Raw genomic sequence first — 18,077 nt, forward strand, 5'->3', positions numbered from 1 at the left:
AGGGATGGAGATAATGATTTAAAAATAATACTAGCAAACCCTGGAAAACGGCCACTGCCATGTGCTATCTCTTATGGTATATGTGTAGGATAGCATCCTGTCCCTCCCGCTCTTAATGCCACCAGCTGGGCCAATAACTGCAAGTCTGTTATATTTTGATTAACTTTACTATTAAACAGGGGAGGGGACAGATTTTCATGGTAAGACCAAAATCTATGCCTGGCAATTTAGATCTAATACAGCTGTGGTCGTGATGTGCCTCATCAACCGGAATTGGACAGAGAATATATACAAGGTAACATTTGGCACCCAGCATCAATTAGAAGACTCTAGCAGAGGTGTTCAGTAAGTAAGGTGCTCTCAGAATAAGACTGAGCCACTTAATGATGATTCAACCTAATTCTCTCACTCTCCTCATTACTTGGAGGGATTCTTTCATTCTGGTTTTAATTATACCTACTGTGCTGTGGCAAAGGAGAGAAATTAACCTACTAACTAACTACAGTGCAATAGACAGAAATAGAGCTGGGTGGATGACAGCTTTTTTGGTTTGCTGGTAATTCTGAAAAAAATCACTTTGGGTCAAACCAAAAATGATATTTTTCAAAGTTTTCAGTGAAAGTAAAAAAAAAGAAAAAAAAAAGTTTCAGGGCAAACAAAACGTTGCATTTAAATTCTGAGGTTTTTTAATGTTTTAATTTTTTAATAAAATTAAGGAAATTTTTAAACAAAAAGTTTTTTAATTGAAAAATCAGACCGTCTAGTTTTTAAAAATTGTCTAAACCAAACATTTTTTGATTTTAAAAAGTTTTTTTCGACCAAAACAATTCAGTAAAAATTGACACACATTAATTTCAGTCACCAAATCTGCATTTTTGTTGAAAAAATTTGTCTAAAAACTTCACCCAGTTCTAGACAAAGGGTTAATCTCACCATCGCTTCAGTGGAGTTATATTATACTCCAGGGATTAATTTGTAAGCACTGTGAGCCAATCTTCCCTACCCCCTTTGTATTCTTTTATTATTTCCAGCTATAGCTTTGGCATATGACTATACAGTACTAGCAACAATTTTTAAGTGCTGTGGTTCAAATCTTTATAGTTCATATAGGCTCCTCAGCTCTAGCTATGGGAATTTAAGCCTCAGAATGTGGCACTGAATTAAACCCTAGGGCAATCCAACAGTTTGAGATAGAGCTGCCTGAACAATTTATAGATAGAGGAGATGTGTTGTAATAAATCCTTTTGGAACAGTTCCTGGATGCTTATGGCTAGATTAAAAGGTCACAGTACTGTGTAAAGGCAGACTGTCACAATCTAGCGTGAGCACTAATGAACAAACTGCAAACTGATTTTTTGGACAATATGACAAATCAAACTGAAATAGTTCACAGAGGTTTGAAATAAAGGTGACATGACACTGATTTGTCAAAGAAGGGCTAATGGAAATGTGAGTGTATTATAGGACTGGCTGATTGTGTCCACTTTAGTTAATGTTGCAGAAGTTTCCATTGTTAACCATTTTCATGGCTTCATAACTTTCTAAAACCTTTATCTTTGGTACTGAAATTTTCCATGATATGTCTCTGGCTGCTGCTGATTTCTATTATAATTTGGCCAAAATCTTCCATTTTTCATTCATTTAAAGGCTAGAAGGGACCATTGTGATCAGCTAGTCTGACCTCCTGCATAATACAAGCCATAGAATTTCACTCAGTAATTCCTGCATTTAGCCCAATAACTTGTCCATAAACTATAGTATATCTATAGAAAGACACCCAGTCTTGATTTTAAACGTTCAGTGACATAAAATCCATTGCATTTCATGGTAAACTGCTTCAACTAGAGTGTTCAGTTATGAGAAAGAGCAAAATAATAAGAAAATGCCGAGCAACCAATTTTCACCAATATAAAAACTAAATTATTAATTCTTTCCAAGTCAAAAAACAGCAGAAACTTCAAACTTAAAATGTCACACATGCATAGTCCTTGAGCTATATATGCTCACAGAAGTTTTGGGGGGAAAACGGTTTTGAAATATGAAATCTATTGAACTTTGAAAGCGTGCCATGGCAACATACAGTAAGAAACAGCATTCACTTTCAAGCAAAAGTGTGTACTGTGAAGCACACATACATGGTATTTAACTACCTATTCAACTGAGCTGATCTAAACATACAAGTATGTGGTAAAGAATGAGTGCAGCCCAGAAACCTAATGTCCTAAAATCTGCTCCCACATGTTTGTACAGTACTTTCCAAACATTATCCAATTATGACTCACATAACTCCCATCTACTACATATCTATCATTAGCCCCATTTTACATATGGTGAGACCATGGTGGATAAAAATTAATTATTTAAAAAAAATTTAAATCAGATTTATTTAAATTGTTTTTTTTTATTTAAATTGAAATTAGACATTTTTCTTATTAAAAATAAACCAATTAAATTTGAAATGATGAAAACCTGTGTTGAGGCCTAAATATTTATAATCTGATAAAATCATTTAAATTAAATACCAAAATAAAATAAAATAAAATAATTAAGCAGTACGTTTGCTACCAAACTTTTAAAGAAAGTTAAACCACTGAACTAGTGTCAATCACTGGCTTAGCACCCGGAACCAAAGATTGTTTAAGTGCTAAAGCAGTTTTGATAGCAGTAGTCTTTTCTGCCAGTGCAGAAAGAATATTTTCTTCATTTCTGTTTATTCAACTAGTTCAGTTCAATGACTAGTTCATTTAAAGTTAAGAAACTAATTGGGAGTTGGAAAAGAAGGAAAGCTTCTTTTCCTTTTTAATTCTATGAATAAAAATTAGGTCTGAGAGGATAAGATCTACCAGTTCTAAAACCCTGAAGGAAATAGTGATGAGAAACAATCACTTCAATTCAGCGACTACATAAAATAGTTCCTTTGCTTTGCAGTTAGTTTTAAATGCAAAAATGTGTTTGATCAATTTTTTTTCTTATGTTTTAAGGTAGTTTTATTTGACAAATGAAAAATTTTAAGTGATGTTTTAGTGCTTTTTTAATTGAATTCCAGTTTTCATCCATATATTGCTTGACACAAATCATAAATAAAAAATTAATCATCTAACAAATAAGAAATGTATCATTAACCATTTTCTAACATAATACAAAATCTAAAAACTAAGAATGTGAATATTTAAGCTACATAACTGCTTAAATAAATACATAAATATATAATATCTTCCTAGTTAGCAAAAAGATGTTTAAAATATAGTGTAAAAGCTATACTTAAGTTACAAATCAATATGTTTTAATGGTTACCAACCAACAGGAATAAACTTTTTGTTAGGTAAATAACTAAAAAGTACAAATGTAAAACAAGATTAAAATCAATTATTTAAATCAAGATTTCATGCTTGCTGCTTTAAATCAAGATTAAAATCAGTTATTTAAATTGTTTTTTATTTAAATCAGACAACTCTCGGGGAAACTGAGCTCAGGGGTTGAGTGACTAATCCATTATGCCAACGTGCCTCTTTTGAGTCAGCATGTTAATCCTGGCTGAGATGCTAACATGCTGTGTAACTCTGGGCATATCACTTATCCTTTCTATGCCATGGAACAAAAGCAAAATCCCAGCTCAGCCCCATCACTATATGAAAGGGTAAAAAAAATCCTATGGATCAGGTGAGACAAACCTAAGTGACTAAAACCTCTAGCCCATCAAATACAGGAACCATACAATTTTCTTCAGCCCTTGATACCTAAGATACTGACAGCTTTAACACTTCAGTTAGCTTTGTTCTTCCAAGTAGTAAACTTTTTCAATTCAAAAGGTGTGCAGAAAGATTGTTTTTCCTTCTGTGCAGCAGAGGAAAGAAGATCAGCAATATCTTGATGCTCGGATGAGAAATGTATAAATCACATAAGAGCAAACAGGAATTAACAAATTGCCCGTGTAATTTGCACTTCGCAATGTTTTTGTGCAGCGGGCGGAATGAAGGACAGAGTGAAAGGAACACCATGTAAGGAAAAGTCTCTCAACTGCCCCAGTTCTATCACAGTAGCTAAAAGAAAGTGACATGAATCTATTTCACAAGTTTATTGGAGGCTTCAATAATACAAGTTTTTGCAGGGCCAGCCAAGTGACTTTGGGCTCTTCATGACCACTCAGGAAACCTGGGCTCAAAATCCTCAGGCCAGAAGGACTTAGAAGTGCCATAGTGGCAGCACACTCAGCCCTAAAAGTAATGTCACTGAATACTCTACAGAACAACTTCTGAAACTTTTTTGGTGAGCCCCTTTTCAGAGATTGAGTGCTTCACTCTTTCTAAGGGCAGAGGGTGCCCAGTACCCACAGTGGCTGGTAGCAGGAGGAGTGCCTGATAACCATGCGGGTGGGTACTCACTATGCAGCACTTGAGGAAACCTTCTGCAGTCTGCAGCGGTTGGGTGGTCTTGACTGCGAAGACCTGGTTCCTTGCCTGTCTCACTCCTTGTGTAGGAGAAGTGAGCAGTGCCGTGGTGAAGGGTCGTGGTGAAGGGTGGGGAGCATAAGGCTACACCCGTAAGTACTGGCCCCCTATCAGACACAAACCCCTCCTACCCTGACCCAGTATAGCCCCATACACTTCCCCCATGTAGACTCTGTCTGGCAGAGGAAGCAGATGGGGCTCTGTGCCTCGGGTCCATGCAGAATGGCCAGGGACTGGAGTCAGGAGGGGGCTCTGTTTGACAGAGGCATCAATACTCACAACGCACAGTCTGCTCCCTGCTTGCAGAGTCCCTGCCAGCCTCCCAAGCAGAGGAGGGTAACTGCCAGTTGGTAACTGTGCCAGTAGGGGAGCAAGACAGGTAGGGAGCCTGCACAGAGAACCGGCCACGTCCTCTGCTGGACAGAGCCCCCTGTTAACACCGGCCCTTCAGTGCATCCCCGTCAGGTCCTCGTGCCCTCCCTCCTCCCCCAATTTGGGAGCCTCTATTCTACAGCCATCTTATGGGTTCTCATAAGAGTCCTGGGCAGAATTCTTCAACCTATATTAATGGAGGAGCAAATGGCAGTGGGAGATGGGAAACAACATAGCTCACAAAGGGCTTAGTCCTGCTTCCATTCAAGTCAATGGAAAATCTACCATGGACTTGAATGCTGCAAGATGAAGCCCCTAGTGAACACAACCTCCCAATCAAAAGGCAGCTTTACTTCTAATGCTCACGTGTCCTCTCAAAGTCCATGTCCCCCCTGCCGCTGGTGCGCTGCGGCCACTGCTGACTAGCATGACCTGTGGTGCCAGGCTTTGAGGAGACATGTGCAGAGAAACGGAGAAGTGGGGGACTTTTAGATAAATCCCTCCCCACTTAGTTTCTTGTTAAATTAAAGGTGTGGATGCCAAAAGCTAAAGAACGGGGTGTGGGTCTCACCTCCTTGGAGCTCAGGGAGAAACTTAAAGGCAGAGACATACCTTCTGCCACAGAGCCAGCAGCGCTGTCTCCCACAGTTTGCCAGCAGCCTGTTTGGTTTTTCCCCTCTCTCCTCTTCTCTGTCTGCTTCTAGCAGGCTAGGTTAGTCTCCGCCTGACACACACGGGAACTCCTGAGGGCTCCAAAAAGGGGATGTAACCCTCACTTGGGGATTCCCAGCTCTGGGCTCAGCCTCCAGGGGGGCCTAGCCCAAAGATTACAACCAAGATGGCTAAAAGAAGCCTCTGACACTCCCTCCCCCAGCCTGCAGCAGGCTTGGAGTCAGGGGTGGGGACAGAAGGAACCAGAAACCTCCACTGAGGCCAATTAGGGAGCTTGAAGTGGACAGGCAGTTGGCTACACTAATGACAAGTCAGGGCTGCACAGCCCCAGCATGTTAACAGGAGAGGGGACAGCTAAGCTTGGCTGAAAGAGAAGCAAATTTGAAGGGCAAAAAAAAAAAAAAAAAAACTACGAGAGGCAGAGTGTAGCTCAGGGAGTTCCTGCTGATGCCCCTCTCCCCCAAAAGGGAGGTTTTGCACTATTCTGTGACTTCAGCTGTATGGATTAGGCAGCTCCATCACTGCAGTGACTAGCGTCCTAAGAAAAGAGCCTTTTATTTGGAAGCTGAGAGACACAGCACAGCTCAGGGACTCCCTGCTAAATTCCCCAAAAGTGGGCATTTGCATGGCTCTGAGACTCTAACTGCATGGATCAGCAACTCCAGCGCTGCATCCCGAGCTGACCTGGCACTGACTACGGAGAGCTAGGAACATTTGAGATCATGGAAACCAGTGAGCCTGCTTGGGTTTAGGAGAGGACTCTGCCCCATCAAAGAGAGAAGAAAAAGTAAGGTGACTTTTGTTTAAACTGGCCATACTGCTGCAACCCTCCATCCCAGGACATGCAAATTCAGCTGTATCATCTACTTTGGGAAGATGCTAGGGAGGGAGCTGAAGTTTGGAGGAGTTTGTGAACGTGATGAGGTAGGGAATTCAGTTTATTTCTAAATATTTATTAATTGTAAATTAACCTTAACCCCTTCCTTCCTCCAATCCTATTTTCCTGTTGCCAATAAAGACAACCCCACCCCAACCTTGTTATACTATTGTTTTTTGGAGTGACATTCCTTTGTTAGTGGTTTTTACTTTATTGTCCTCTGTACTGACTTTAACTTCTTTGTCAGTAGTAGTATTATCATTGACTTTCTGAAGGAACAATAGCCCTGTGTATTTGGTACAGTGAGGAGTTACTTTAGTGGAACCAGCTACTAAGGGTGGAGGAGAGTTCAGTTACAACTTGGGGGAGAGAGTGCAGGAGAAAACTTTCCAGCTGAGTGCAGGTGAAGCTATGGCCTCCAAAGATGCAGGGATGCCGCCTCTTCAGGAAGACTGCTTATCATTTTTCTTTAGTGGGATGAATTGAGGTAGCTCACAGTAAGACCTGATATAACAACTTCCTTCTGTGCCATCACCCAGCAGAAATAAAGCAGCTTCAGCTTTGGAGGGATGCTTTCCCCTCCAGGGGGTGGACTGGCCACGCTAAGGGAACGATGCCACATGGCATATTCTAACTCATGTCATGGCTTCAGTAAGTGCCTCTCTGTAAATGACATGCCCTGGCTTTCTACACATGTGGAAACTGTTATGGTCTGGGAGAAATCAAGAAGAAAAGTGGTAACTCTGAGATCCTTTGCTGATAACAGTCTATAACAGGAAAGGGAAAAGACAGATTTCTGTACATATTGCTATTTGTTTTCATACGCTTCTTCAGAACTCCCTTCTGGTTTGCAGTCATTGTGCCATGGTGCAGTGTTAGTGTCTCAAATTGTAATGTTCCCCTTTCCTTTATCTCTTTGCAGTCACCCTTCAAAGTGACAGGTGTAAGTGCAAGTAGAATTAAAATGGGTGTAGTTTATTGAAATGGAGTTTGTAATGTGAGTGTCTTCAATATGAGATCACTTTTTCCATGTTTTTTTAATTCCTCCAATAGAAATGAATGGACCCTACAGTGCTCTAAGGAAAGATTTTTGTAGTTAAAACTTCATAAAACTTATTTGTCATCTGACTGTACATAATAATCCAAGGCCTAAAAGACCAGTAACTCGCTTTTTCTGGGGAGTGGGTTTGGAAGGGGAAATCTACACAATGAATATCACATTGCACTTCATTGTGTCACAGGCAGCAACTTAAGCACATGGTGCTGCTTCTTTCTCAGCTCACAGGAAGATTTGTTTTTATCTAGTGATTCCAGGAACATTAGCTCTCTTGAAGGGATATATCTATAGACTCTAAAAATGCTGCTATATACTCCTGTAGCCCAAACACTTCAGCAGCAGACAACAGCAAAGAGTTAATATTTTATAAAAGCACTTTAAGGATGATTTCAAACCTGGCTTCCATTTATTTACATGCCAAAAAAGGCATCCAAGTGTGACCAAATGTAGGGAAAATTGCTTGTATTCCTCAAACTGAAAAGCAGTTAAAACAAAAAATTATTTTTAAATGGCTGTAGGTCACTTTTCTTTTTTAAGGCAAATCAAGGGGTCTTGATGTAGGTGTAATATACACAAAATATAGGCCAGTTCAGTGAGAAAATATTACCGGTACTTAAAAACAATGAGATGCATCCCCCCTCCATCTGAAGGGCTATTCTTTATGTATCACACTCTATGTAAGTAATATGGGTTTCATACTAATACTTTGGCACTTCTATAGCCTGCTTCTGGGAAGCAGGTCTGTAGCGTGCAAGGCAAATGTCTTTAGTGTTATGTCCATTTAACAGCATGGGAAACAGCAGCACACAGGTTAAAGGACCCAGTCCAACTCCCCTTGCTTGCAGTGGGAGCTGGACTGAGTCCTATTTAACTTCCTCAAAGTCACACACTGAGTTGTGGACAGATTCACTTATAGAATCAAGAACTCTTTAATGGCCTGCATCCTAACTACTAGAAACGACTGCCTTCTATTTATGCTCAGCTGCTAACTAACTAAGCAGCACAGCTACAATGATTTTTTCTCAGACTGTTTTATCCTAATTTAACTACCTGCCGTACCTATATTTCAGATGATCCCATTCACAGATATGGCGATAGCTTGACACCTCCAGTAAAAAAAGTGCATGTGCTTCATTTCCACTAGGACAGCCTCGTGAAGGAGAGGTGATGTTCCAACAGCTACAGGTGGTAAAGCAGCATTTAAAAAAAAAAAAATCATCCCCCTTCAGTCTTGGCCCAGAAGCCATCATTTTTCACTGTGGATGGGAATGCTTATGATACCTAGCCATGGTGTTCATTAGCCAGCCAAAGGAGTCAAGTCCTTCCCTTTCTTTTCTTGCTATCAAGGCCTGAGACTTCACAGCACACCCAACACCTGTCAATCTAGAGACTAAATTCTGATTTCCGTGACCCCTGTTGAAATCCACTGAATTCAGTGGAGTTACAATTTACATGCATGTGCATGAGAAGAGTATTTGGTCCTGTGAGTGAAACCCAAACCTAGGCAGGTCCCTAGCACATCACTGGATTCCCTTCCACAGCAGAGTCTATTTAAACTTGACTTTCTTCTGAATCTCTGGCTTGTAACCACTTTCTCATTAGGATTATGAGGTTTCCTCCTTTTCTTGACATTTGTGTGCGCAATAGTAGTCAGCGTAGCACCTTTCCCTTAGGCCCTGGATACTATGGCTGCCCTTCAAAAACTAATGATTTCACAAGTGAACAATCTGAGTGTTTCCTCTTCTTTTTCTCATTTATAGTCCTTGCATCAGTAGACAGTGCTGGTTTTTGAGATTGGCCTCATCATCCCAAAAGCCATAACTGTCTTATTTCTATAATATGTCTTATAGAATGATTAAAAAATCAGCAGGTTGAGCTTTCCATTAGCCTCCCCCATTACTGTGATCACCTTCCTAAAAGCTGTTGCTTTAGATCAGTGCTTCGGTCCTTTCTCTTCCTTTACCATCCTTGCTACTCCATTCTCTCTCCTCCCCCTTCTCATATTCCTTGCTTTCAGTGTGTTTCGGACAAAAAAAAAATCAAATCGTTATGGCTCACTGAGTGTTAAAGAAATGAATACAGAAGGGATATGGCCCTCACATGTACCTGCAGTTAAATTGACAATCAGTATAGTGTAATAACGCAGAAAGTCATTGTTTAAATAGATATAGGGCCTGGGTCTGAGCAACCACAATGTTTATCTAGGAACTTCACTGTGTAAAGGCCAGTAATAGTTAAGTGGGCCATCAAGTACACATTTGCCTGCTCTCTAACATTTACCCCACTGGTCTGTTGTAATGACTTTCAGGTTATTGTCTACTCACTTTAAGCTCTGTTTCTGGCTCCTTCTCCAGTCAATTTTTGCTCTCTTTTATCTATGTATAATGGAGTGGAACTTGGTCTGATATTTTTAATATACAGTTTGTCCAATAAATACATTATGCAGAGGCCACTTCAAACAATATACAGAATTATGATACATAAAGTTAAACCACATTTTAGCATTAAAATGTTTTCTAGTATACACAACACCTGCATACAGTGCATCTTGAGTTGACAACTTAATTAAATATTGGCAATATTATTTGAATTTCCCAGTCTGTGGAAAAAGTTATTACACATCCCTTATTCATATACACTGGTTTTTGCAGTGTGTATGTGAAATATTGATAACTAAATAATGAGAGAAGTTTGCATTTCCATCAAAGGATCAGTGAATGTAGTGTCACACCATCCTTGTGAAGTAGGTATCATCCCCATTTTACAGATGGAAAAACTGAGAGCATCAAGGTAAAGTGACTTGCTGATGGTTATATACGAAGTGTGTGGCACAGCTACAAATAGAACCCAGACATCCTGACACCCACTCCTGTATGTTTACTACAAGATTATCTTTCCTTCATGCAGTAGATGTTTGTTACAGGCTTTCACTGAAGTGAATGCCATTGAAAACAAATATGGTAGCCTTTCCTTTTTACAGTTCAGGCTGCAGCAAGAGTGCTTATGCTTTCAATATAAGCCTCTATTTTGAAGGATTTATAATTTAGGAGGTAAATAACCCTATGCTCCAGTTTGTCATCAGAAATATTAGGCTAAGAATAAAATTTCACAAAATTAAAAAAATTAAACCACACTGTATTGCTGTTCTTGAGCTAAGAGAACAGGAATCCTAGTCCTGTATAACCCCTCAACCTAGTTTAGTTGTAGGGACGAATCTTGCAAATATTCATGCATGTAGTTAGCTTTGTGCACATAAGAAGCCACGTTGAAATCCATTGTTCTGCTCCCAGGCTTATAGTTAGGTGCTTCTGCAAGCATTCGCAGTACTGATCTTTACTTTGTTTCACAGCAATTGCTGCCACATTAGATGCATAGGCAATTCATGTTTCACCTTTTAAGGCACGTTCCTGCATGTATGGTTTGGATTGTCAGTTCTTCATTCTAAACACTGAAAATATACAGTGATTGGAACAAAATGTTTGAAACTGTCACATGACTAATCATTGCTGTAATGAAATGTCCCTTATGCAGTTATGCATGATGGTTTTTGTGCTACACAATGATGCAGCCTCAGTTACCAAACAAAAATTCACATTTTACATATATTCTGTTCTCTCTCTCTCAGAACTAGGCAGCTTTAATTTTGCACGCACAGAATCCACAGCCAGAACTATATACTAAATGCATACAATTTTTCAGCACGGGTTCCTAATGATTTTTTACATAACTATGCATCAAGTTTACACATTTTATTAACTATATATATGTATATATAATTGCTTATTTACTGAAATCATGACAATATTGATCATTAGCCCACAAAGTACATGTAAGAAAAGGCAAATTCACATAATAAAATTTGCATGAAAAGAACCTCATCATTATGAAACAATTCCCACAACTACCGGACAAATCCAGAATGTAGGTACAAAAAAGAGCCTGGCTTAAATTTACCCAGTGGAAGCTGGTTTTGTAAAGTAACAGGAATTTCCTTTGTAATTGTGAAGTTCCTGTGTTCTGCTGTGTGGGTTTGTTTCACAACATGAACTCCTCTGTTGTCAAGTTTTTTCCTTATGATAAACTGTAACAAAACAAAAGATCACATCCCAATCCATAACAAACAATGGTAATAAGACACAATATCAGCTTTTACTTACAATGTTAATTTTGTGCGAGATCTGCACCAAAGCAAGGAGATTGTCAAAATTAAAGCTGAGCCTAAGACCACTCTGTTTGCTTAGGTTTTACAAACACATTTAGGGCCTAATCCATAACCAAGCGAAGTCAACAGGAGTCTTTCCATCAACTCAGACAGATTTCGGATCAGGCCCAAATATGCTTCATAGATAGCATTCATTTTGCATCTTTTTATTCAGTGATTACCTTGGACCTTATCCCTTCCCTTTCTGTTGTAAGTTTCTGTGTTTGTCTGATCAAAGATGAGCTAGCTTGTGGCCAGCCACAGCCCAGGTGTCCAAGCAAGGGGAGGGCATAAGAAGACATTCCCCACATCCCAACCTTCTTAATTAGGGACTGTTCACAGCTGCCATCTTTGTGCTTCTCCCAAGAGCGAGCACAGAAATGTTCAACATTTAATGTCTATGTGCTGTATGCTTTAAAAACTGAAACAAAGTTTGCCACATCTGGGGGCTAAATTTCTCTCCTCTCAGTCTCAATCACTGATGCACTGGCTATGCAAGAGCAGAAAAAACCCCCACAATTCTGGTGCCAAAATTATAGCCAATAAGTGGGTGAGGATCTGCCACTCAACAATAATGCCAGCACAGATAGCAAGTACACCTCTCCCCCGATATAACGCTGTCCTCGGGAGCCAAAAAATCTTACCTCGTTATAGGTGAAACTGCATTATATTGAATTTGCTCTGATCCACCAGAGTGCGCAGCCCCGCCCCCCCCCGAGCACTGCTTTACCGCATTATATCCGAATTCGTGTTATATCAGTCGCGTTATATCAGGGTAGAGATGTATCACGGGAGCCCACCTGTATATACACAGTCAGGGAGCATCTACATCCGTATCGGTGGATAGCAATCGATTTATCCGGGATCGATATATCATGTCTCGTTGAGACGCGATATATCGATCCCCAAACACGCTCACCGTCGACTCCAGAACTCCACCAGAGTGAGCGGCGGTAGCGCAGTTGACGGGGGAGCCGCGGCCATCGATCTGGCGCCGTCTGGACCCCAGGTAATTCAATCCAAGATACTTAGACTTCAGCTACGCTATTCATGTAGCTGAAGTTGCGTATCTTGGATCGATCTCCCCCTCCCAGTGTAGACCAGACCTTGGAAGACATAAAAGCCTTTCTGTGCAGGTGCAGTTATGAGTGTTAGCCACCTCCTTCTTAAAGGACATAGCGCTAAGAAATTCTGCACTGTGTCTGTACTAGAACCCTTCCCATTGGCAGAACTACTAGATCTGAACCACTGAAGAAAGATTTTCCTAGTGTAAACAAGGCCTGACTGTACTTCTAACACAGCACAGTGGAATCACAGGGCCAAATTCACTTCTGGAAAAACTTCATTGACTTGAATGGAATTACCAGTGATATATTTAATCCACGGTATTTACAAGAATATAGATATGCTGACATAAAGCCCTCGACTAAGAGCTTCATATAGAAATAATAATTGAAAAATTAAGGGAATTAATACATTTCTTATTTTAAAGTTTCTTTTATTTACGCCTATTTCTAACAGAAGGCTGCTAGTACTAGGATCCCTATTACATTGAACCCTTGTGCTGGTTAAAAGACCACCACTGAGATATTTGTGGCCAGCCACCAAAATAATGTAATAATTTGTTAATTATAGCAGTTGCTGCAGTTCTCATTACAGTAGTGGTTGCGAAACAGTTTCCATAATAATACTAGCTAGGTATTTTTCTTGAGGAAAGTGAGTTTGCAGCCTATGAGAGCAAGGGACTAAGAATCTGGGCTACAACGGAGTACAGTGCTGGTTGTCTGCCTGCATCTTTTGCAGCTGTACAAATGCACTTCAATCCTGACCTGCAACAGCCTCCTGCTTTTCCAGTCCTCAGGTTCTCCTTAGTGGGAACTGCCAATCATGATGAATTGTAACAGATTGCATAGTGATTTTGTGATGTGCATGAATAGAAGAGACCATCAAACACATTTTCACTTGTGACCTAAGCCAGAATTTGAACTCAACTCTTTGGAGGTGCAAAGCTCATGCAAGAATTAACTCTAACTCATAGCACAACCCACAGATTCCCTTGACAATAGACTGGCCTCAGAATACCTGTTACAGCACAAAAGTCCAAAGGGAAGTGCCTCTGCTTCATTATAGTTCTGTTTTATATCCCAATCTCTGAAACACACACATGCACACTTGTAAAACAGGTCCACTTTCCAACGCAAATCACACTGGGCAGCCAACTTTCACTGAAGCACAAATAATCTCAACCCTGAATCATTTTAATCCATTCGGTTGTCCACTTTAAGAAAGTATAAAGAGACAGTAAAGCAAAAAGAATGGCTGCTAGGCCAGGGATAAGGGACACAAATAAAGCCACTAAAATTAGATGAAATGTGAACTAATTATTTATTTATTCCAAATGCTGGTGGGGGTTACAGCATTCTTGACAGGGGAAAGATAGATTAAGTGAATTTACTAGTCTTTGCCATGAATGATTTCCATAGTTTTGGGAGAGGAGGCGGGGGGGCGGGAGCTGGACTGGATTTCATGGACACAGGACTTTACAGGAGAGACTTGAAATGCTTCACTAATGCTTCACTCTTCACTAATTAATACACACATTTCAATGCCTTTGTAAGCAGACAAGTGCTAACAGCTGTAGTTTTTTTTTTTATAGATGCAGCATAATCTCTAGTACATGCTGAGCAGAAGGAAACGGAGAACAACATGCTGCAGATTCAGAAGGTTTTCCGAGTCATGGATGTATTCTTTTATATATTCTATAAGCAAAGTTTGACCAGAGCAGCAGGCAATGCAGTACAGTGCCGAGTATTATCTCCAAGTCTGTTACAGAGGAATAAAACCATAACAAGTGATGAGGATAGATTTAGCGGCACATAGTGCATTCTCATGCCAATTATTAATACACAATAGAATGTATATGAGCTTTGAACGTTTTCTTAATAGACTCTGTGCGTGATTTCACCATTGCTTTGCACCTTATTTACACCTATAAGAAGTGGGTGCAAAACTCCCACCAGTGTGAGTAGAGCATAATCATTTGGTAGCATTTGACACCTATTTTGTACAAAAGTAAATGGCTACACAAGTGGGAAGGAAGGGATGAATCAGACCTGTGTTTAAAATAATTTTTATAGCGTGAACAATAGGTCTTAAAGAACTGTTTATAGTTGATGGGAATTTTCCAACATACCTTTTGTTAGGATACAATATCCTTTTTTCACCCTCTTTCCCTGTTCTTTATAACTAACAGTATCTGTTCTATCTGGGGACAAGATTTAATATCTGTTATGTGCTCTATCTGGGGACAATATCCTGCCCGGGCAGGTTAATGGTGAAGGAGATATGATAGATCTTTTCCATCTCTAATTTCCTTGATTTCATTTACATGAAAACATCTTGGTTTCTGAATAGTTTATTTCCTCCTGCAGGAATTCACAGTCCTATCTGTGATGTCACACTTGGCTGCTGCAGAAGTTATGGTCATGTTACAAACACAGGTTATAATTAGAGATGGGCAAATCTCAAAAGGTTTGTTTCAAATCAACATTCCTAGGATCTGATTTACATTACATTTACATCTACATCATTTACCTTAAGGCCTCTTTACACCACTCACACTCACTTTAAGGCCCTTTAAGATACCAGATTGGTGAAAATAGGCATTAAAGTAAATAAGACCCACTTTGTTTTTGCCACCAATGTGCTCAGAGGGGAATCAGCCCTCACAGATCCAGACTTAGTGGTGCTCAAAATATAAGTACCATCTCTGCAGAATGCTTCCCCCTACCTATCTAATGGCAAGTCTACACTACAAAATGAAGTCGACCTTAGTTAGGTTGACGTACAGCCACTGCAGTAATTACTGAGGTTTTTCATGTCCACACTATTTCCACCCCGCCCGTTGGTGGTGCGCTTTCACCCTCTTGGCTTTGTGGGGCATTCACAGCTGGAGCCCTGCTGCTGGGGGTTGATAGCCCAAACTGTGAGCCCTGCAGAGGGCTAACAGCTGGAGCCACCACCACCACCCCACCGTGGGGCTGACAGCCAACAGGCAATGCAAGTAATGCAGTGTCTACATTGACCCTATGTCACCCTACCTATATTGACTTAAGTGCTATGCCTTTCGCGGAGGTGGAGTTATTAATTCAGTGTAGTGGGTGATTTACATCGGTGGGAGCTACATTTTAGTGTTGATGCTTACAGAGTTAGGTAAGTAACATAACAGAGTTATGTCAATGTAACTCTGTAGTGTAGACCAGTCCTAAGTCTTCTCAAAATATTGACTCCATAGATTTCATCTGGATTCTGCCCCTTTACGTGACACCCTAGAAAGATCCACAGGGGAATTATTATTACTACAGACAGCTATTTTCCTCCTGTGTGCTGAGAGACAAACACGTGTTGAGTAGCAGGGATAGCTACAGTTTGGAGGAGGCCCTGACTGTTGCTGTCCAGAAGCATGGTTAAATGCTGAGGTAATGGGGTTCCATGTTTTGTGGGTGCCTGGGGTTGGGTGTCAAACCCTTCTTTCCCCTCATAATAGAAAAATCAGAACCAGAGTGCACTGAGCTCTAAGTTAATTTTGAAAGAGTTTCTTAATAGAGTACCTTTCTGAGCCAGCAGCAGCTCTTTACCAATAAGACATTTAATTACAGCTGCCTCACCCTTGAAACATGGTGACTGAAGCTCATTAGCTTCCAGAATCTTTCATATTGTTCTGAGGCAAGTGAGCTCAGCCAGTTTTGGACTGGTCCCTTAATAACTGACACAGAAGGAAGACAGGAAGGAAGGGGAGTGTGGGCCACACTTGAAAATGATTTCCCTTTCTTGAGATAAGGAGAATGATCTGAGACCTCAAACTGCTGTTTAAATACATTGCTTTTTAACAAAACCGTACAAGAACTTGAGAAAAAGCATGGAACCAAGAAGGGAGTGGAGCACTGATATTGCACTTAAACATGGTCTACTTAGAGAACTTTAACAAAAATAAGAAACCTTCTCCACCAGGTACTGTAAGTTTCTCCAAATTCTCTCAACTCCATAATTTACCTTCTAAAAGTGTTCCTTTCTGGTACAGTCACTGCGGCTGAGATCTGGCACTGAGCAAAGATCATTATCTGAATCTTAGCCCCACGGAATTAACTCTTATCATGAAGCCTGCATATACTGTAACTGAAGGTGGTGTTCACGCAATAGTTGCTAATTCCTGAACAGAGTGAAATCCAAGTGAAAAGAGTAATTTCATAATCTAGATTGTGGAGAAATAATATACTTGTTCTAACACAAGAGCTAGAACAAGAAACCAACCACTGGAGAGAGCTCAGATGCTGGTTCGGCTTCTTCTTTTTACCCTTGGGTTATCTTGTGTTGTGTCACTATAGGAATGGTGACTTTCCGTGGACCAGAGCAGTTTTGGAAGGTCTTATGCGCTCAGTTGATCTGTGGTTTCTCCTGAGATACTGGCTAAGGCAACACCCTGGTACCGTCTGTCTGGTTGGCTACTGTAGTCCTTATCCTGGTTGTGGCTACTGTTCTCAGGGAACCTGAGGCCAGAGCTGTATTCAGAAGGCTGTTCTATTCCCTGGACGTTGCTGTATGTTATTATAATCCTGGGTATCTGTGCTGCAGACAGTCTAGAACGAGAGTCTCCTTTTCGTAGTCCAGTGCCATTCAGGCCCTCACCTGTCTTAAGCATGCAAGGATTTAAAAGAAATGTAAAACACAGATGTCTGCAAGATGATCAGATTGCAACTGTCCACTAAAAAGGAAAGTGACAAACATTTGGACAAGCACTCTGACAATTGCCACTGTTAAACCAAAACAAATCTTATATGACTGGGAAAGAATTTGACCTAGAAACTTTTTTGATGTATCCCAGGAGTCACTTCTGAGAAATATCTTACTAAACAAACTAATATATCAAAGCACAGAGCTTACATTCCTTAACACTTTGATACTTCAGGCACATTCTCCAGTACTCTGATGAAGGTTCAGGTTAATAATAGCACATGCCTCCGTGAACAATAGCGCAAAGAAGCCAGCATAAGGGTCTGGTAAAGCTAGAAGTACACATGAATTCCAGAAAATAGATGGTTACTTCCCTACAAAAATCTAATCAAATCAGATGGCAATTGAGGCATTATCAGGGTAAGAGATGATAAAAGCTAGACCAAAGTGAACCACAGCATGGAAGCCTTGAAATGAGACACCAAATAGTGAAGTAAACAATGAAGTAAGAGAGGAAACAGTGGAAAGGTGAATAGAATTAATTCAGCAATGGAAAATACTGGATGATACTAGTGAAGGACCAAGAAAAGGACTGTGTTAGAATATCATCTTCATCAAGCTGTAGAGAGAATGTTAAAACTTACTACTAACTATGAAAAGACTTATTTCAGGCACGTGTGTTAGCATTCACAATGCAGTCTAAAGATAACACAGATGTAC

The 18,077-nt window shown here is 40.2% G+C and overlaps 1 protein-coding gene across 1 annotated transcript in view; it reads right to left on the bottom strand.

Annotated features, from left to right (window-relative positions):
* Nucleotides 1-13,388: 13,388 nt before the first annotated feature.
* Nucleotides 13,389-18,077, bottom strand: part of OPN4 (opsin 4) — a 30,603-nt gene continuing 25,914 nt past the window's right edge. Inside the window, exon 11 of the mRNA XM_054035611.1 lies at nucleotides 13,389-17,316. Within this exon, the coding sequence (XP_053891586.1) occupies nucleotides 17,053-17,316 (264 nt within the window). The 3' untranslated portion in view covers nucleotides 13,389-17,052. The remainder of the gene's footprint in view (nucleotides 17,317-18,077) is intronic.

This window comes from Malaclemys terrapin, chromosome 7, assembly GCF_027887155.1.
Source record: "Malaclemys terrapin pileata isolate rMalTer1 chromosome 7, rMalTer1.hap1, whole genome shotgun sequence".
Lineage (NCBI taxonomy): Eukaryota > Metazoa > Chordata > Testudines > Emydidae > Malaclemys > Malaclemys terrapin.